Source organism: Chelonoidis abingdonii, chromosome 3 (assembly GCF_003597395.2).
Source record: "Chelonoidis abingdonii isolate Lonesome George chromosome 3, CheloAbing_2.0, whole genome shotgun sequence".
NCBI classification, from domain to species: domain Eukaryota; kingdom Metazoa; phylum Chordata; order Testudines; family Testudinidae; genus Chelonoidis; species Chelonoidis abingdonii.
This window is the reverse complement of record NC_133771.1, coordinates 140,699,064-140,720,563: the sequence shown is the minus strand read 5'-3', so window position 1 is coordinate 140,720,563 and position 21,500 is coordinate 140,699,064. Positions and strand designations below refer to the sequence as shown.

The 21,500-nt window shown below is 39.4% G+C and overlaps 1 protein-coding gene across 4 annotated transcripts in view; it reads right to left on the bottom strand.

The window, feature by feature from the left end:
* The window catches only part of EDARADD (EDAR associated via death domain), a 62,662-nt gene that overhangs the window by 17,424 nt on the left and 23,738 nt on the right, over positions 1–21,500 (bottom strand). For 2 of the 4 annotated variants that reach the window (XM_075064180.1, XM_032775039.2), the window contains 2 exons: positions 15,687–15,758; positions 2,689–2,747 (listed from right to left, as the gene is read on the bottom strand). In XM_075064180.1, the coding sequence (XP_074920281.1) occupies positions 2,689–2,691 (3 nt within the window). In that variant the 5' untranslated portion in view covers positions 2,692–2,747; positions 15,687–15,758. Of the gene's footprint in view, positions 1–2,311; positions 2,377–2,688; positions 2,748–10,545; positions 10,751–15,686; positions 15,759–21,500 lie in introns of those variants that run through there. The other 2 variants (XM_032775038.2, XM_032775040.2) reach the window with 2 other exon arrangements.

Genomic DNA, 21,500 nt, shown 5'->3' with positions numbered 1-21,500 from the left:
AAGGCAAAGGCACAAAATGAGCTCAAACTAGCTATGGGAATAAAGGGAAACAAGAAGACTTTTATCAATACATTAGAAGCAAGAGGAAGACCAAGGACAGGGTAGGCCCACTGCTCAGTGAGGAGGGAGAAACAGTAACAGGAAACTTGGAAATGGCAGAGATGCTTAATGACTTCTTTGTTTCAGTCTTCACTGAGAAGTCTGAAGGAACGTCTAACATAGTGAATGCTTATGGGAAGGGGGTAGGTTTAGAAGATAAAATAAAAAAAGAGCAAGTTAAAAATCACTTAGAAAAGTTAGATGCCTGCAAGTCACCAGGGCCTGATGAAATGCATCCTAGAATACTCAAGGAGTTAATAGAGGAGGTATCTGAGCCTCTAGCTATTATCTTTGGAAAGTCATGGGAGACGGGAGAGATTCCAGAAGACTGGAAAAGGGCAAATATAGTGCCCATCTATAAAAAGGGAAATAAAAACAACCCAGGAAACTACAGACCAGTTAGTTTAACTTCTGTGCCAGGGAAGATAATGGAGCAAGTAATTAAAGAAATCATCTGCAAACACTTGGAAGGTGGTAAGGTGATAGGGAATAGCCAGCATGGATTTGTAAAGAACAAATCGTGTCAAACCAATCTGATAGCTTTCTTTGATAGGATAACGAGCCTTGTGGATAAGGGAGAAGCGGTGGATGTGGTATACCTAGACTTTAGTAAGGCATTTGATACGGTCTCGCATGATATCCTTATCGATAAACTAGGCAAATACAATTTAGATGGGGCTACTATAAGGTGGGTGCATAACTGGCTGGATAACCGTACTCAGAGAGTAGTTATTAATGGCTCCCAATCCTGCTGGAAAGGTATAACAAGTGGGGTTCCGCAGGGGTCTGTTTTGGGACCGGCTCTGTTCAATATCTTCATCAACGACTTAGATGTTGGCATAGAAAGTACGCTTATTAAGTTTGCGGACGATACCAAACTGGGAGGGATTGCAACTGCTTTGGAGGACAGGGTCAAAATTCAAAATGATCTGACAAATTGGAGAAATGGTCTGAGGTAAACCGGATGAAGTTCAATAAAGACAAATGCAAAGTGCTCCACTTAGGAAGGAACAATCAGTTTCACACATACAGACTGGGAAGAGACTGTCTAGGAAGGAGTATGGCAGAAAGAGATCTAGGGGTCATAGTGGACCACAAGCTAAATATGAGTCAACAGTGTGATACTGTTGCAAAAAAAGCAAACGTGATTCTGGATGCATTAACAGGTGTGTTGTAAACAAGACACGAGAAGTCATTCTTCCGCTCTACTCTGCGCTGGTTAGGCCTCAACTGGAGTATTGTGTCCAGTTGGAATAAATTGCCTAGGGAGTTGTGGAATCTCCATCTCTGGAGATATTTAAGAGTAGGTTAGATAAATGTCTATCAGGGATGGTCTAGACAGTATTTGGTCCTGCCAAGAGGGCAGGGCACTGGACTCGATGACCTCTCGAGGTCCCTTCCAGTCCTAGAGTCTATGAATCTATGAATCACAGTCTTTAATTTAAGCAATCATATGGACCTGTACCAAGTCCTATTTATTTCTGTGGGACTTCACACATGCTCAGGAGTTGGCACTAATAGATCACAATACAGGATCAGGACCTAAATTACTAAATTGAATTTTCAAAGAAAGCCACAGACTAAGGTCAATATTTACACTATCCTCTCTGTTTTCTGCTGATACTTCGATACCGCGCTTCTGAATTGGAAGAAGTCACCCCGGGAAAGTAATAGTTTCCCCTCTCATTATTCATGTTGCTGCATGACAAATCCACAATTTACAAACAAGATAAGGTACTTTTAAAAACATCCATACTGCTACATTATACACTAATCTACTCTGGGCTGCATAATACAACATATATCATCAGTTTCTTTTTTTATTTACTGTTACCCAGAGTACGCAACCTGGAGCCAAATTCAAAGAGTCCTCTTTAAGATTAGAGAGTATTTAAATATTCCTTTTACCCAACATACTCCGCGTGACAGCATAAGATTTGCTTCTCCGAATAGCCCAGGACCCACCAACAAAGAAAAGTATGCAGTGAAGGTTGTAAATCTACTAGTCAGTAAAACATCTCTTTACTCAGTTCACCCCCACATCTGGCAGAGCCTCGTTTGTCACATGCATTTCTAATGCCTTATCTAGCTATCAGCCACAACATTTAAAGGAAGTGCTTAGACTATATATAAACAATAATTAAGTTTCTGGATGAAGATCTGATACCACTTTCCAGGGAGATGCACAGTGTTATTATTACTATAACATTACCTGGAAACCCCAACAAAGGTCATGACTCCATTGTGCCAGGCACTGTATAAGCACATAGTGAGAGAGAGTCCTGTCCGAAAGAGATTGCAATCTAAACGTGGGTTTCACCATGATTATTTATTGATTTATTCAAGATACATTTGATGTAATGATTCATTTTTTTATTTACAACTGGGTTGAGGCTATTTACATAACATTTCAGTGCGTACAATGGTGTTAATTATCTAGTAGACAATCATATATGTGCCTGCTTTCAGTCAATCATAGTCTTGGGTTTTTGAGAGCATCCCAGAATTAAATAACTGTAAAAAGCTATAAACTAAATATTAAATAACCAAGTATTAAAGTTATATTGGAACAAAACCGGACACACCTACCATTTCTAATGGAAAAGTGCTTGGATCTGTATCTTCCACGGGCTCTTTTGCAGCATGGTCTGCCAGAAACAAATAAATAAGCTTTTTCATTTTATGTTCCTCACACTGTGTCTGTTTGGTCACTCGTGCACTTTCCTTCAACAGCTCACCAAGATGAAACTATACATCAATTATGTAGGAGTTCATTTGCAATGGGAACACGTCATAAAGTGTAAAGGGTTAGTCACGGGTGCTAGCTGACAGATGAGAAATTCTATTCAACAATATCAGAAGTTATAGCTCAGGGGTTCTCAAACTGGGGGTTGGGACCCCTCAGGGGGTCATGAGGTTATTACATGGGGGGGTCGCGAGCTCTCAGCCTCCACCCCAAGCCCCACTTTGTTTCCAGCATTTATAATGGTGTTAATATATAAAAAAGTGTTTTTAATTTATTAGGGTGGGGGTCACACTCAGAGGCTTGCTATGTGAAAGGGGTCACCAGTACCCAAAAGTTTGAGAACCACTGTTATAGCTGATAACAGGGACAAGCAAATATTTTAAATCATTATTTTAAAAATATCCATAAATAGTTTGACAATAAATAATTAAACCAAAAATCAACTAAAATGGATAAAACATTCCTTTCTCTGAATACTTGTACTCAGTTGTGCATTAGTGGCCTTCTCCAAACAGTGAAATACCCTGTATAAGAAATTAATAGTTAAGAGGACTAATGTAGCATTATAATAACAGAATATAGCTCAAAACTTAGTGGGAAAGTAAAACTGGACTAAAGATGAACTATATTTAGTGCTTCTGTTTTTTGGAGTGTATTAATTTCATTGGAAGAGTATCTTTAGCAATTTTTGAATTTTATGTGGATGTTCAAAAATTGAAATTTTTGGAGGGGTTTCTCTTTGTAATGAGTAATGTATACTGTAGTATGTACTCTAGTGAGTAATCTCTCTATAATGTTCCCTAGTGCACATTAATGCAATATTGTTTCAATTAGTACTATGTTAAAGCGCACTAGGGAACCATTAGTGTACATCAGCAGGATCTATTCTACGCAGACCCACTGTGGTTCCTGGCGAATGGGAGCTGTGGGGGCATCGCGTGGAGCTTCCTTGATTGCCCCTCTGCCCAGGGGCCGCAGAGACATGCCAGCCACTTCCAGAAGCTGGGCAGAACCAGGCAGGGAGCCTACCTTAGCCCCGCTGCACTGCCGACCAGACTTTTAACAGCCCGGTCAGCGGTGCTGACCAGAGCCACCAGGGTCCCTTTTTGATGGCAGCCCTATCTATATCGCATTTGGGAGCAAGCCTTCCAGCCCTAGTTTCCAGACTTGTGCTGGTGGGGCTTGTGCTAGCGTGCTAAAAATAGCTGTGTAGACATTGCTTTGATGTTGCAGCTTGGGCTTTCAGGCCCCCGCAAGCTTGACAGCCTGAACTCCAGCCAAGCTGCAATGTCTACACAACTATTTCTAGCACGCTAGCACAGGCTCCACCAACACAATTCTTTGAACCCTGGCTGGGAGGGTTGCTCCCAGATGCAGTGTAGACATATCCTTCAAGACCCAGTTAGCCTGGGAAGTGAATGACAAAACTTGTAATATACTCTGAGTTCTGTAGTGGCAATGAGTAGGATAGCCCCTGAGATGTCTCCGAGAATACCGGACATTCTGGTATTTCCAGGAATGGTGTTGGTTCACGCCCACCTATGTGACCCTGCCCCCCCTACATGACTTCCCACATATCATGTCATATGGGGGGAGAGCGTCATGCTCTTCAAAATGCCTGTCTCAGTACCAGACTGGGGACAAACCACAGAAAATCAGGACTGTCCAGCTTAAAACTGAACAGATGGCCTGTCTAGCCATGGGCTGCATGGCTACTAGTCTGTCAGCTCAATCTAAACATGTTTTTAATGGGGCTGTCAATTAATTGCAGTTAACTCACGCGATTAACTGAAAAAAAATTAATTGTGATTAAAACAATGAATCGCAATTAATCGCACTTATAACAATAGAATAACAATTGAAATTTATTAAATATTTTTGTTGTTTTTCTACACTTTCAAAATTGATTTCAATTACAACACAGACTATAAAGTACACAGTGCAAAGTGCTCATTTTGTATTACTATTTCTGATTACAAATATATGCACAGTAAAAATGATAAACAAAAGAAATAGTATTTTTCAGTTCACCTCATACAAGTACTGAAGTGCAATCGTGAAAGTGTAACTTACAAATACAGAGGTTTTTTTGTTACATAACTGCACTTAAAAACAAAACAATGTAAAACCTTAAAGCCTATTAGTCCACTCAGTTCTACTTCTTGTTCAGCCAATTGCTAAGACAAACAAGTTTGTTTACATTGATGAGAGATCCTGCTGCCTGCTTCTTATATACAATGTCACCTGAAAGTGATAACAGGCATTCGCATGGCACTTCTGTAGCCAGCATTGCAAGGTATTTACATGCCAGACATGCTAAACATTCGTATGACCCTTCAGGCTTCAGCCATCATTCCAAAGGACATGCTTCCATGCTGATGATGCTTATTAAAAAAATAATGCATCAATTAAATTAGTGACTGTACTCCTTGGGGGGAGAACTGTTTGTCTCCTGCTCTGTTTTACCTGCATTCTGCCATATATTTCATGTTATAGCAGTCTTGGATGATGACTCAGCACATGTTCATTTTAAGAACACTTTCACAGCAGATTTGACAAAACGCAAGGAAGGTACTGATGTGAGATTTCTAAAAATAGCTACCGCACGAGACCCAAGGTTTAAGAATCTGAAGTGCTGTCCAAAATCTGAGAGGGACGAGGTGTGGAGCATGCTTTTAGAAGTCTTAAAAGGGCAACACTCTGATGCGGAAACTACAGAACCCAAACCACCAAAAAAGAAAACCAATTTTCTGCTGGTGGCATCTGATTCAGATGATGAAAATGAACATGCGTCAGTCTGCACTGCTTTGGATTGTTATCGAGCAGAACCCATCATCAGCATTGACGCATGTCCTCTGGAATGGTGGTTGAAGCATGAAGGGACGTATGAATCTTTAGCACACCTGGCATGTAAATATCTTGCAACGCCAGCTACAACAGTGCCATGCAAATGCCTGTTCTCACTTTCAGGAGACAATATAAGCAAGAAGCAGGCAGCATTATCTCCTGCAAATGTAAACAAACTTGTTTGTCTGAGTGACTGGCTGACCAAGAAGTAGTACTGAGTGGACATGTAGGCTCTAAAGTTTTACATTGTTTTATTTTTGAATGCAGTTTTTTTTGTATATAATTCTACACTTGTAAGTTCAGCTTTCATGATAAAGAGATTGGACTAAAGTACTTGTATAAGGTGAACTGAAAAATACAATGTTTTTGTTTTTTACAGTGCAAGTATTTGTAATAAAAAATATAAAGTGAGCACTGTACACTTTGTATTCTCTGTTGTAATTTAAATTAATATATTTGAAAATGTTGTAAACATCCAAAAATATTTAAAATAAATGGTATTCTATTGTGGTTTAACAGTACGATTAATCACATAATTAATTTTTTTAATCGCTCCATAGCCCTAGTTTTTAATTAAAAGTGGCATTTCTGGGCCTACTTTTGGTGACATAAACTTTAATAATGACTGAATTTGTGATACTGGCAATAAGGAATTCAAATCAATTCAATGTGAATTTACTAGTATGACAAGGTGTACAAGTGTTGCCAAAGTGCAAGAAAATATCAGAGATTAAGTAAGCCTAAAAAAATTGGGACCATGGAAAAGGGCCACTGGATATTCCCAATCTGTAGTTAGTTTTTTGGAGGGTCTGATTTTTTAACAATGTGCACTTCTAAGTACCATGCAGAGTTGTTAAGTAGAGGCTACCATAACTGGCCTAACCAAAAAGGTGACAGGATGCCTTGCATCTTTAAGAGCAGTAGAGAGCCAGGGCCAGCCAACCCTGTTCCAAGGAATGGCCCCTTGAAGTTACTTATGCATCAGAGGACTCATACTGGCCTTACTTAAGAGACATTTTTTTTTAATTCTTAATGAAGTCCTTCTTGGTTCATAAATCCTCTCATTTATCCATATTCTTCCTCCTCCTATATAAAAGCATTATATACTTGCAATGCTGCCAGGCCTGCCACTTGGAGAAATATCATTGCCTGCATTTCAGAAGACAGACTCTCTGCTGGTGTAAATCAACATAGCTCCCTGTTCCTAAGTTAAGTGTACTCTCCTGGCCAGTCAGAGAAATGACGAACTCCTTGCTTAAATAGCGAATTCAATGGAGTTGAAGGAAGTAATGTTTCTGGCTTGATGTAATTTCTAATACCATTGAAGATTTAGCACGCATTCAGGTTCGTTAAGCAAGAAGGCAGTGCTCTTCTGTTAACTACACAAGCACTCATTTCGCATTGAGCCCGCTCAGGCTTCTGCAACTAGCTGGTCAAGGTCAGAGTCATAGCTCAGATATTAGCATTGTCATTGTCAGTATTATTAATTATTTACAATACAATAACATCTAAAGACCCCAATGACGATGGAGATCTCATTGTGTTAAATGCTGCACATACATAGTAAAAAACAGTCCCTGTCCAGAACACTTTACAACCTACAGAGACACTACTATCAGTTATTTCTACAGCCAGACATACGCTAGTAATATGATGTATTATGATGTAAGATCTTGCAAATGATGTAAGAAGTTTATTTCTCTATTTATTTAGAATTAGATTTATTTAGATTTTTCTTCTGATTAGCTCTTTCCAGTGACAGTTGTAAGGCACCTCAGCATTCTGAAGTGTGTTTACAGCTGCAAAGGATAATTGGTTATGCTGATATATTTTTTGACAGATTTTTATCAGAGTTCAGAGTGTGTCATTTTACTCAAGTAACTTTTACTGCCTTTAACATTATTTAGCTTTCAGAAAACCTCCTGTTTTAGTTATTGGGATTTCCAGAGTGCCAATTTTGTTTCAGATGTGTGGAATCCCATCAGTTGATCCCTCTCCCCAAATCTGCTTTTGGCACTGGCAAGAAAAGCCTGGGATGAAATTACAAGAGCTGTGTGATAGTATCATTTTTAACAATTTTTTTTACAAGAATTTCCAAATGTAGCAAAGAGTGATACTTCTCTATTTCCACCAATGAACAAGCACTCTTGGTGAAAAGTGGCAGAGGTATATAATGGAAATAACATTTTTTCCACTTGCAAAATTCTTTGTTGTGAAAAACACCAAATTATTTAAGAAGCCCCAGAATGTATTACTTGTTGCAAGAAAGCTTTTAATGCTTTCTCCCATGGTTTAGGGATAACTTGTTTGTATGACAAGTTTTAGTTTTAGGCCCTTTTAAAATATGTATATCTTAGGCCACGTCTATACGACGCGCCATATCAGCGCGTTACAATCGATTGCTCGGGGATCGATATATCGCGTCTCATCTAGACGCGATATATCGATCCCTGAGCGCGCTTACATCGATTCCGGAACTCCACCAAAACCAACGGAGTTCCGGAATCGACATGGCGAGCCGCGCACATCGATCCCGCGTGGTGAAGACGGGTGAGTAGATCGATTTTAGATAATCGATTTCAGCTATGCTATTCTCGTAGCTGAAATTGCGTATCTAAAATCGATTTTCGCGCGTCGTGTAGACCTGGCCTCAGACACTGAAAAGGGACACTCCTGTTGATTCTCCTAGGTCATTTCTCTTCAGGACTATCAGCAAAGATCAGTATGACTACTTAATATAAATTTGTACCTGACTCAAATAAATATGATCATACAAGAAAGAAAACAAACGGATTTTTATTATTCTCACTCCCTGTTCTACTTTGGACCACTATTGGCCAGATGAAGATAGGTAGCTTCAAGGCTGATGACTTGTCTAATTTAAGAAAATTTGCACCACTGTAATCACATATGTAGTTTCATTCTTGTAATGTACCTCAAACGTAGACACTCTACACCAGCAGGTAGTAAAGCTTACACCATCTTAGCATAATTACCAAATTAAACTACACTGGTGTAAGCCCCCCTTTGTTTCAGTGTAACTACATCAATGTAATTACACTAGTACAAATATTCTTAATGTCGACAAGCCCAGAGACCTATTGGCCCAATAAATAATGAGGCTCTGATTAGGCAAATGGGGTCCAGAAATACCATTATAAACATGATGGAGCATTATATACAATTATACTGCACTGCATTACATTCTGCCTTTTGGTGAATCTGTTTACTTCTGGTGCTACATCTCTGTTTGTTACAAACAGTGTAAACTCTGCCACTGACTGGACAGAAGTTATTTATGCTGAAATATTCAAAATCAGGTTTCTAATAGCGTGCACTCAAATACATATTTAAGTGCCAGTGGTCATCCAGTTTGAAGATGTTGGCCTTAATCACTTCCTCACGCCTTGGTTTGACTAGGGAAAAAAACGTGTTTGTGGAGTAGGAGGTTAGATTGTATTAGCTAGCAGCAGGGGTAGGCAAACTATGGCACAAGTGCTGAAATCAGCAAGTGAGTTGATTTCCAGTGGCACTTACACAGCCCGGGTCCTGGCCACTGGTTTGGGGAGCTCTGCATTTTAATATAATTTTAAATGAAGCTTCTTAAGCATTTTTAAAACCTTATTTACTTTACATACAACAATCATATAGTTATATATTCTAGACTTAGAGAAAGAGACCTTCTAAAAACGTTAACGTATTACTGGCAGGTGAAACCTTACGTTAGAGTGAATAAATGAAGACTCAGCGCACCACTTCTGAAAGGTTGCCGACCCCTGAGCTAGCGCAAACTAATATATGTGTTCTAAACTCTAGTGTAGATAAGGCATGTTGTATTTCAGCATGTGCTACATTCCACCAGCACAGAACATGCTAAACTGTTAGCTAACACAATTGGGTGGGGGACTCAAAGCCCTTCTTGTCTAGACAAGGCCAGGAATCCTTAGTTAATGCCTATAAAACTGGTACAATGGGTTAAAAAAATGCTATATCCAAAATCCGCAAAACCTCCCTGAGGCAGGCAACTTTTTGGACCTCTTTGTAATAAAAGACAGCTTGTGTTGTACCGTAGGGGTGCTGCCAGGTTTAATGTATTCATGCCTGAGCTGGTGAATCATAAAACACTTTGAGATCCTCTGAGGTGAGGGGCTATGCAAATACAAAGAACCATTTTTAATATCCCTCCGAAACTCTCTTTCATGCACAATGTGGGGAGAGGAGGCGGGCTTGGCGGCCTCCGTCAAAAGCAGAGCGGCTTGCTGGGCTTACTTGTGCTAGCTTGAAAGTTTTAATAGGCAAAGTTTCCTACGAGAGAAAATCTGGCAGCTCTGATCCCATCCCCAACGTGGCTGGGCTAAGGGAGGGGAAAGCCCCTTGTACCGATCAGCTGTGCGCAGAGAACACAGCTCTGCACATGAAACACACACAGGGCTAGACAGAGCGGAAGCTGCTGCGGGCTCTCTCCACTACAGCGCAGGCACAGCTGGGAAGGAAAAGACCCCCCGGCCCCAGCAGAGTAAGGGAGGCTCAGTGTCCGTCCTGTCAAGTATCAGGGGGTAGCCCTGTTAGTCTGTAGCCACAAAAACAAGGAGGAGTCTGGTGGCACCTTAAGGACTAATGGACTAATTTGGCCATAAGCTTTGGTGGGTAAAAAACCCCACTTGTTCCTTGTTAACGTCTATCGTGGGCGCTGTCTCCGCGGCTCCCAGTGGACACTCCGGACTCCCTCCTCCAGCCCTGCCCCAAGAGCTGCCCTGGCCGCGCGCCGCACACGCTCCCACCCTGTCCCCCAGGCAGACTCCAGCGGGGCGCGCGCCGCGCACCCTCCGCCCGGGGGGGAGTGGGGACTTTACCTTCAGGCAGAGGGTCCTGGAGAGAAGCCATCAGGTGGGTGCGGGGGGAGACTGGCAGCCGTGCCAAAGGGAGCTCGAGGATTAGTGCCTGTGCGTAACTGGAAAATCCTCTCCAGCGCCGCCGGGTAACCCCCTACGCTAATGCGAGCGGGCACTACTGCCTCCCTCCCTCCTTTGCTTTCTTCTGCACTTCCTGGTTGGGTGTTGAAGGAAGGAGGTGAAGCGTCTCTCTGGGGAGCGGAAGCTGCAGGTAGAGCTCAGGCTGAAAGTGGGCAGAGGTGTGTCTGTGCCTGTCACCTGTAGGGGCTTGTCCCCTGCCACCACCTCTCATTCAGCGTTCATTAAAATTATGTGTTTTTATTTGATTTTCAAATGTATGTATTTGCTCTACCTCTGTAGTATTCGTTCTCCCCTGTATATAGTTGGTTTTTATTTAGATATATCCATATGAAAATGATATTCAGGAAAAGAAGTGTCTGTGTGTGTGTAAAAAATATGATTCTCTTTTGTAGGAGAGTATGTATATGTATATTATAGAAATGTACATATGTGTGTATATAAAATACATGTACGTATTTAATATTCCTAGAAATAAATTCTTCTCAATTATGCTAAGATAATGAATAAAATCAATGCATTTTATTATTTTTTAAATACATAATGTATATGAATTAAAATTAAATATGGTATATATTCCAGCACACAAAGCAATATAATATTGCAGTTAGGCACTGTAATTAATTTATTACATCACACTCTACAATCCAAGCATATTCTCTGATTCTGCAAATACTTACAGATGTAAATAACTTTACCTATATGCCTAAAGTTAAGACCCTGATCATACCTTGAGATCCCTGAGGATTGACTGCTGTGCCTATGTGGATCACAAGGCAGAGTCAGGGCTTGATTTCATACGTGTTTTCAGGATCTCGGCCATCAGACTAATTTTTAAGTAATTTTTTAAAAAGGCTCTCTTCTTATCACTGATGATTTTACTGTATCTTTTTTATTTTTTGTTTTAGAAATCTCCGTCATTTACACTCACACAGCCTGTGCTAAGGTCTCTCATTTGGTAGAGATTTTTTTTAAAAAACTCATGTATTGGGTTTAACATATTTAAAGGTAATATAGAGTTCTTCAAATAGGTCAATAAATGGGATAATGTTCTTAATAAAGAATCTCATATGTTGTTATATTATATATACACAAGTAGCTAAGATATTTCAGTTATATGTTAACATAGTCTTACATCAGTTGCTTTTGTACAATCAATATTTGTATTTATTTTATTAATTAATCTATTTTAGGGTCAAATTCTACGTTACATCAAAATAAATCCACTAATCAATGGATTTTCACAGATGTAACTAAAGGTAGAATTTGGCTGTTAATATATAGCAATACAAGAAATTGCATAGTTTTGTTTAATTGATTTTTCCATATTTCATGCATGATAAAAATCTAAAGAAAACAATAAATACTAAATTGTCCTAATATTCATGTTAGTTTCAAATACAACACTTGAATCTATTTTTCATATTTTCAATAACACTTAAAATTTCTTAGCAATTTTTCAGTGTCTCAGTTTTATGGATCTGTGAATTCTAATAAAAGAGACAGTTGCAGAGAAATTTCCTTCTGTGTTGTACTGTAATTCCAATTCATCCTACCAGGTCCTTTATTTGAAAGGTCCAAGATCCCAACCCTGCTTCTACTGAAATAAATGAAAGTTATGCCACTGAGTTAAATGGATACAGCTTTTGCTCCAAGAGTGTTCAGAAATCCCTATCATTGGCATCACTTGTGTATTTCTTGGTGATTAACAATCAAAGGAAAAGTGTTTGCTTGAGCCATGTAATTTGAGTCTCTTCATCAGATTCCTCATACTACTGGTTGGCTTTGATGGTTCCCATGTAATTTAGCTATTGACAAGTACTCCTAGAAAATGGTGGCTTTCCCTTATTTAACCAGAGCTTAGTCAGCAATAAAATTGCTGACTCTACATCCTCATCTGGGAAGAATTTCTTTTGAAGTACGAACTTTTTTCTGACCTAGTAATCAAGCTAAGGATCTGGAAAGAAAAGAAAACTTGTTTCTTCACAGATCTGCACCAGTGCTAGATCAACGATGGGAGTCTCCCCTACAATTGTCAGTGGTAGACAAGGATATACTGTAGCTAAGAATTTTCTGGATTCTAGGCTTATGCGGCAGCAACAGGAATGCCATATTGTGGATGAAGACATGGTTGTGTAGTGTTGTTGTGCACTGTTCAAAGGCTGCCAATTCTACCCCCCAGGTGACTGCAGTTAAAAAAACAAATATGCCTACACTGGATATATATTAAATATTTGTATATATAAATGTGTACCTTGATTCCTTCAATATGTAAAAGATGACATACTATTGTAATATACCATTGTGATGAAAATATTTTATAAATGGACAACCAACCTAATTCTCAATTACTGAAGGACAGTCTCCACTCATTGATATACTTTGTTTTCCACATCCAAATCTCTGTACAATTTGTTAAATCACCTAAATTTGGATTATTGCTGGTTATGTACTCTATGTGTCATATGACTTTTAAAAACTAACTATATTTGTGGATAATCTAAGTACTATACCCAGATGTACAGACACTCTTTTCCCAACTTATGTATTATACAGCGGTGGCTCCAGGCACCAGCGCTTCAAGCGCGTGCCTGGGGTGGCAAGCCGTAGGAGGCTCCCTGCCAGTTCCCGCGAGGGTGGCAGTCAGGCAGCCTTCGGCAGCTTGCCTATGGGACATCTGCCAGTCTGCATCTTCAGTGGTGGGTACAACAAAGCTGCGGGACCAGTGGACCTCCTGCAGGCATGCCACCGAATTCATGGGACCAGGGACCTCCCGCAGGCAAGCCGCCAAAGGCAGCCTGCCTGCCATGCTTGGGGCAGCAAAAAAGTGAGAGCCACTCCGGGTATTATATAATTTTTTTTAACATTAGCTTTAATAACAATTTTATATCATTGTGATGATGCTGTAAAGTACAGAAATTACCATTTTTACTGGGTGCTGTCCCAGGTTTGAGGCTTAGTGCTATTTACTATCTCACACTTCACCTCCTAAAATGTTCCATAGTTTGGAAGGGAAATAAAACTGGCTAGCCCTGAAAAGTGGTTAACACTATTAATAACGTACTAATAAGGCTGTTTCTGCAAGTCATTTCAGTTTCTCAAAGTTGAATTTCAAGTGGAAGAATTCTTAAATTTGACAATGAACTTTTGATCGCTTTATTTAAAAATTAATTGAACACTTTTTAAACTAAAGTACTGTAGTCACAGAAAAAGGTCAAGATTCTGGTCAACGAGCCCATCTCAACATTTAGGTTAGCAGGAACAAAACTGGTACTTGTTTCCTGGACCTAAATAAAGAATTCAACAATGTGATATAGTAATTTGGTACACACTATTAGCTGTGTAAATCAATTTAGTGGTTAACTTTCCAGTCTTTTATCTTAATTTAATGATAGAAATATAAATCACCAGTTGTTATTTTATTAACTGACAAATCAACAGAACCGTCAATTATTGTGGCAAGACTATAAATTTGATTGTATGGTAACAAGTAAACACCAGAAGTTAGATTGCATTAAAACAATTAAACTTTCTTAAACAATGCAGTCATTTATGTAATCAGGACAATATACGTGAGTACAATTTACATCCGCTGGAGGCCTGATCCTGAAAGGTGCTGAACTCAATGAAACTGATCTGTACCTTGCAAGTATTCTGGACTTCATAGAATCAGGCCCCAAAGAAGCTACCACCATTTCAAAAAGTAAATGGTCAGAAATAATCCTTGAGCACAGAGAGTGAGTTTGTAAACAGCTGTAAATAATCTGATAAATCACACAGACTTCTGATCTAACAATACCCCTTGTTTAAGAAGGAATTGTCCATCTTCTGAATAAAGGCTGCCAATGTCATCCTTTTTATCCCCCACACAGTATGTTCTTGTTCAACAAAGTGCTATTCTAGACCTCTACATGAATGACTATAAGCTTCGCCTCATACTTGTCACCCAAGACCTCCTGCCAAGGAAATAAGCAACAGCTCACCACTACCAGAACATAAACCTCATCCCCATTGTAACTTATTCAGTGAAACATGTAATTTCCCTCCTGGGACTGGTTTATGCGACTAACCCCAGCTGGCAAGATTAAGCTACTATTTCAGAAATCAGTTTTATAAATAATAGTTCGTTGTTCTAGTTGCTTCCCATATTCCAACTATCCTTATTTAGGAAAGTTATTCCTTGTTTTACAAAATATTTACTAAAACCATAACCAATTGCCAGCGTCCCCCCATGCTCTGTATGTTTCCCCCGATGACCAACGACTGACACATCAAACTCTTTGTATCACCTTTCTTTAATATTTTCTCCACTCTCTTTCCCCTAAACTCTCTAAGTTTAATGTATTTCAACAGAGTTAAAAGTTATGTTCTTGTTTTTTCTCCCAAGTGTCCCTCTATAGCTTTCAAATGTTGGCAGCTTCTGTATCTTGCTAGACCTGTTCCCTGAAAATGTACAAAATGTTTCTGAGTTTTGGAAAGGTTACAATTTTTTTTACTGAGTGTTCGCATGTCTACAGTATATTATTATAGGGTTCCTAGGAATGCTATGAGATAAAAAATTATTTTTAGAAAATGGAGACAAATACTAGCAATTACATGTAGTTAGATCATTTTAGGTAGATCTCAGAATAGATCTCCCATTTTCTGTGTGGGCTAGGAGTGTCACCTTTTCCTATGTGGATGTCCCTCCATAGGCAGGATGCCAGAGAATTGAACAAGGGAAGTGCTGTTCTCTGCCCCTAGATTTCCACTCAGAAATCAGGTTGGGAGGTAATACACTGTGGTGCTATTGCCTTCTTCTAGATCCCTCCATGGCTGCTATTGATCCAATTCAGGAGGACCCAGCCAAGCACTAGCCATCCGTACAGGACAGCTTCTGTCTTTTAGGGAAAGGAGTTTTTCATTACCTGAGGTTCTCTAAGCTCATCAGGGTTGGAATGAGGTGAGAGCTCCAAAATTAATGCCTCTCTCCTAATAAGCACATTTCTCCAATCAAGCAAAGAATTCAAGGAAAACTGAATTACCTTGTAGAGTTTTCTTCTTACTCTGGTTTTGCTGTGGATGGAGGAGTTTGGAGATATCCCCTTTGCAAATACCTATAAGAAGACAAACAATTGTGCAAGTGTTGTAAGTCCTACCAACCATGACAGAATACCCTTTTGATAGTTATAGCACAGCGATACAATGACTAATATTCAAGAGGAGAGGCATGCTAGCTAGAGAGATGGCACAAACTTTTATTTGCTGTCAGAACAGCTAGATTCAGCTCCCTCTGAATCTGCTCAGGCATCTGAAAATATAAAAATCAAAATGTTCAAACTTAGGCTCCTAAATCCATATTTTGGGCCTGATCCTGCACCACTGAAATCAATGTAAGTTTTAACATGGACTTTGAGGAGAGCAGGATCAGACCCTTAGACACCTACGTATAAATGGCCTGATTTTCAGAGGTCTTAACCATCTGTAGCTTCCATTGACATCATTTGGAATTGTGTGTATTCAATGCTTCTGAAAATTGGACCACTTTAATTTAGGTGTCTAAATATAGATTTAGGTGTCTAAGCCTAAAAATTTTGAATTCAGTTCCTGCTGAGATTTAACTCAGTATTAGTCCAGTACTTCCATGTTAGCACCTGGAGTCCTATCCTTTCAATAATGAAAGTTTCCAAAGGTAACTATAGTAAATATTCCACAGCATGTTCTGTCTCAGTACTGTCTAGTATTACGGACCAGGACAACAGTTATGCACCACACAGTGACACTTGTCATATTCAATATAACACATACAAAATATAAGAGCACAGAATTCAGCTGTACCCCACTCTCCCTTTCATGTGGATCTGTTTTCTTCTTTTATTCCTCTTTGTACTCAGTTATTCTTTACCTCTTTTTCTTCACTCAATTTTTTTTGTCTTCTGTTTTCCACATATTTGTTCTAAAGATCTAGCTCTGTGATTTTTCTATACATGCTGTTTTTCAATTCTTGTACTTCCTTGTCTTTCCTTGTCTAACCCCTTGTCTTGTATGCAGTTCAAGGCCTACCTGGTCCAGGTCTTAATGACACCAGATTGAGCAACATACTTAATAATGGAGGAAAGAAATAGAAAATGTAAGCAAAGTAAGCTGTCATGGGATGAGAGAGAAGGTCCTCTCATGGACTGGTAACTGGTTAAAAGATATGAAACAAAGGGTAGGAATAAATGGTCAGTTTTCAGAATGGAGAGAGGTAAATAGTGGTGTCCCCCAGGGGTTTGTACTGGGACCAGTCCTATTCAATATATTCATAAGTGATCTGGAAAAAGCGGTAAACAGTGAGGTGGCAAAATTTGCAGATGATACAAAATTGCTCAAGATAGTTAAGTTCCAGGCAAACTGCAAAGAGCTACAAAAGGATCTCTCAAAACTGGGTGACTGAGCAACAAAATGGCAGGTGGAATTCAATGTTGATAAATGGCAAAGTAATGTACGTTGGAAAACAATCCCAACTATACATATAAAATCATGGGGTCTAAATTGGCCGTTACCACTCAGGAAAGAGGTCTTGGAGTCATTGTGGATAATTCTCTGAAAACATCCACTCAATGTGCAGCGGCTGTCAAAAAAGCAAACAGAATGTTAGGAATCATTAAGAAATGGATAGATAAGACAGAAAAGATCATATTGTCTCTGTATAAATCCATGGTATGCCAGCTTGAATACTGCATGCAGATGTGGTCACCCCATCTCAAAAAAGATATATTGGAATTGGAAAAGGTTCAGAAAAGGGCAACAAAAATGATTAGGGATATGGAACACCTGCCATATGAGGAGAGATTAATAAGACTGGGACTTTTCAGCCTGGAAAAGAGATAACTAAGGGAGGATATAATAGAGGTCTATAAAATCATGACTGATGTGGAGAAAGTAAATAAGGAAGTGTTATATACTCCTTCTCATAACACAAGAACTAGAGTTCACCAAATGAAATTAATAGGCAGCAGGTTTAAAACAACTAAAAGGAAGTATTTTTTCACACAATGCACAGTCAACCTGTGGAACTCCTTGCCAGAAGATGTTGTGAAGGCCAAGACTATAACCGGGTTCAGTGCACAGCAATGGTATCCCTAGGCTCTGTTTGCCAGAAGCTGAGAATGGGTGACGGGATGGATCACTTGATGATAACCTGTTCTGTTCATTTCCCCGGGGGCACTTGGCATTAACTACAGTTGGAAGACAGGATGCTGGGATAGATGCACCTTTGTTCTGACCCAGTATGGCCATTCTTATGTTCTTAAGAACCTTTCCACATACATCCCTCTTTGTTTGCATAGTTGTCCATTTCTTTTGTCTTTTGCTATTTCTGTCTTTTTAAAAAGTGACTTATAGTGTGATTTTCCATCAGTCTTTAGTATATGCCGTGGTTTTAAACAGACAGATACCAATGGGGAGAGTGGGATATTATCACAATATGTGCTGTTGTTACTCAACAGCCTGCATGTTCCCACCACTGGAGTCTGCCAGTTTGCAAGAGGAATCAGTAATGTATTGATTCTGCTAGTTTACTTTCCTAACTTTAGGAATGAGAAGTTCAAATAGGAAAAACCTTTAAAGTTCAAGGTCAGAAGGCTCTCAAACCCAGCAGTGTGAGATTCTGGAAACCCATTTCACAAACTTGGCAAATCAGCTGGGACTTACTAAGCTGAAATGTGAAGCTGGCCATCTTTTACAGCTGTGCAATAACATATTCCTAAATTAAACCAGATAGCATGTGACAAACGCTTACCCAGACACTGAGTGCCAAATGCTGGGTCATGTGCACAGTCGGAATATATGAACTATGTGCAGGGGAGATATGCTGGGAAATGAAAAACTGGCCACGCAGTGTCAGTGAAGTCACTATTTGTAAAGCATCAGGGTTGCAGTAGCTTCAGTGGCTGCTTTGCCTCCCTTCTGCCTTACTGCAAAGAAAGGTTTGACCAATGGATCCATGTATAAATCCATGGGCCCCATCACACTGCTCTCTACCCTGCCCCAGAATAAACCTATGCACAAAAACAGGGGGCAATGCCATTACCACAGAGTTTAGTGATGCAGATCTCCTGTGTGGATTTCCCATTTTTTGGCCCACCCATCAACATTGCAGAATTGTATGTGTTCTGACACATTCTAAGTCTTCCATGCTTGCTGATGGTAAGAAAAGGATAGGACTTGCCAAAAATTATTTGCATTTTCAAAGTAATATTATCATCTAATTTTAAATTTTATATCTATATTCCTGTGCCTAGCAGCACACTATACACTGAAAAATTAAATATATTGTGAACTTATCCCCACCAATCCAGCTGAACATGCTGTATACCATTAAGGCAGAAGATGAGACTATCCCTTTCTTCCCAGTAACAGCCCCAGGCAAGGTATTATAATATCACTGCACTTTTCCTTGAAAGAAGCAGGTTTAATATACATTACCAGCCTTTAGAGTGGTAGCCGTGTTAGTCTGTATCAGCAAAAACAACGAGGAGTCTTTGTGGCACCTTAGAGACTAACAAATTTATTTGGGCATAAGCTTTCAGGAAGTGGGTTCTAGCCCACAAAAGCTTATGCCCAAATAAATTTGTTAGTCTCTAAGGTGCCACAAGGACTCCTTGTTTTTATTACCAGCCTTATAATTTTGCTGCAATGGCTGATTTGCATTTTGCAATACAACTCTGTTTCCTCTAGAGCCATTTCATAAAACCTATAAAACACAGGCCCTGTCTACACAAGGGGTATTTTTAAAATATTTCCCACCATTGGGAAAATAACGTTGGTGCAGCTGAATCAATGTTAGCAACAGTAGGGAACTTCTTTAAAAGTTTGTGAGATTAGATGGAGCTATAGTGGGCAAAATTTAGCCCAGATATAATTCCATTGACTTCAGCCGTGTTACACCAATGATGAATTTGGCTCAGTGTCTGCTAAAAAATATTACTGCACATTTCCACAGTCAGGTCCTGATGCTGGTCCTGCTGATAGAAGAGGTTTTGGAACAAATAAACAGTAATAACTCACCAGAACCAGATAGTATTTACCCAAGAGTTCTAAATGAACTCAGATATGAAATTGCAGAACTAGTAAGTGTGGTGTATAACCTATGGCTTAAATCAGTCTCTGTACCAGATGACTTGAGTATAGCTAATGTAACATCGATTTTTAAGAATGCCTCTAGAGGCGATCCTGGGAATAACAGGCTAGTAAGCCTCACTTCAGTACCAGGCAAATTGGTTGAAACTGCAGTGAAGAAGAAAATCATCAGACACATAGATAAACACAATTTGTTGAGGGAGAAGTCAACATGGCTTTTGTTAAGGCAAGTCACACCTCACTAATCTATTAGAATTCTTTAAGGGAATAACAAACATGTGGACAAGGGTGATCCAGTGGATACAGTGTACTTGGACTTTCAGAAAGCTTTGACAGGGGGTCCCTCACCAAAGGCTCTTAAGCAAAGTAAGCAGTAATGGGATATGAGGAAAGGTTCCCTCATGGATCAGTAACTGGTTAAAAGATAGGAAACAAAGGGTAGGAATGTGGTCAGTGTACAAAATGGGTAAATAGCGGATATGTACTGGAACCTGTGCTGTTCCACATATTTATACATGCTCTGGAAAAGGGGGTGAACAGTGAGATGGTAAAATTTACAGATGATACAAAATTATGCAAGATAGTTAAGTCCAAAGCTGACTGCGAAGAGTTACAAAGGGATTTCACAAAACTGGGTGACTGGGCATCAAAATGGCAGATGAAATTTAATGTTGATAAATGCAAAACAATGCATATTTGAAAACATAATCTCAACTACGCATACAAAATGATGGGACCTAAATTAGCTGTTACTACTCAAGAAATAAATTGTGGAGTCATTGTGCATAGTTCTCTGAAAACATCTGCTCAATGTGCAGTGGCAATCAAAAAAGCGAGCAGATGTTAGGAACCATTAGGAAAGTGATAGATAAAAAACAGTAAATATCATAATGCCTTATATAAATTCATGGTACGCCCACACCTTGATTATTGAGTGCAATTCTGGTCATTCCATCTCAAACAAAATATATTAGAATTGGAAAAAATGGAGAGAATGGCAACAAAAATTAGTAGAGATATGGAACAGCTTCCCTATGAGAAGAGATTTAAAAAACTGGGATTGTTCATCTTGGAAAAGAGAATACTAAGGGACGATATGATAGAAGTCTATAAAATCATGAATAGTGTGGAGAAAGTGAATGTGGAAGTGTTATTTACCCCCTTCACATAACACAAGAACCAGGGGTCACCAAACAAAATTAACAGGCAGCATGTTTAAAACAAAAAAATGAAGTATTTCTTCACACAACGCAGTCAATTTGTGGAACTCATTGCCCGGGGATGTTGTGAAGGCCAAAAATACAACTGGGTTTAAAAAGAATTAGATAAATTCACAGAGGATAGGTCCATCAATGGCTAATAGCCAAGATGGTCAGGGACACACCCCACTGCTCTGGGTGTCCCTAAGACTCTGACTGCCATAAGCTGGGACTGGATAATGGAGTATGATTCTCTCAAAATTGCCCTGTTCTGTTCATTCCCTCTGAAGTGGGGGATGCTTGGTCTGACCCAATATGGTTGTTCTTATGTTATGAAGTCAAAAGCAACATTTCCATTGATTTTCAATGTGAGCAGGATTAGGCCCAATCTGAGTTAAAGGCAAACAGAGCTCTCTGTATATGAAGTAGAATAATCTGCAGTGACAACTGAATAAGCAACAATAACTCAATAAATACTTTGTCTCTAATTTCTATTAAATAAACAGAACCCTATCTATAATGCAATTATGTGGCAGT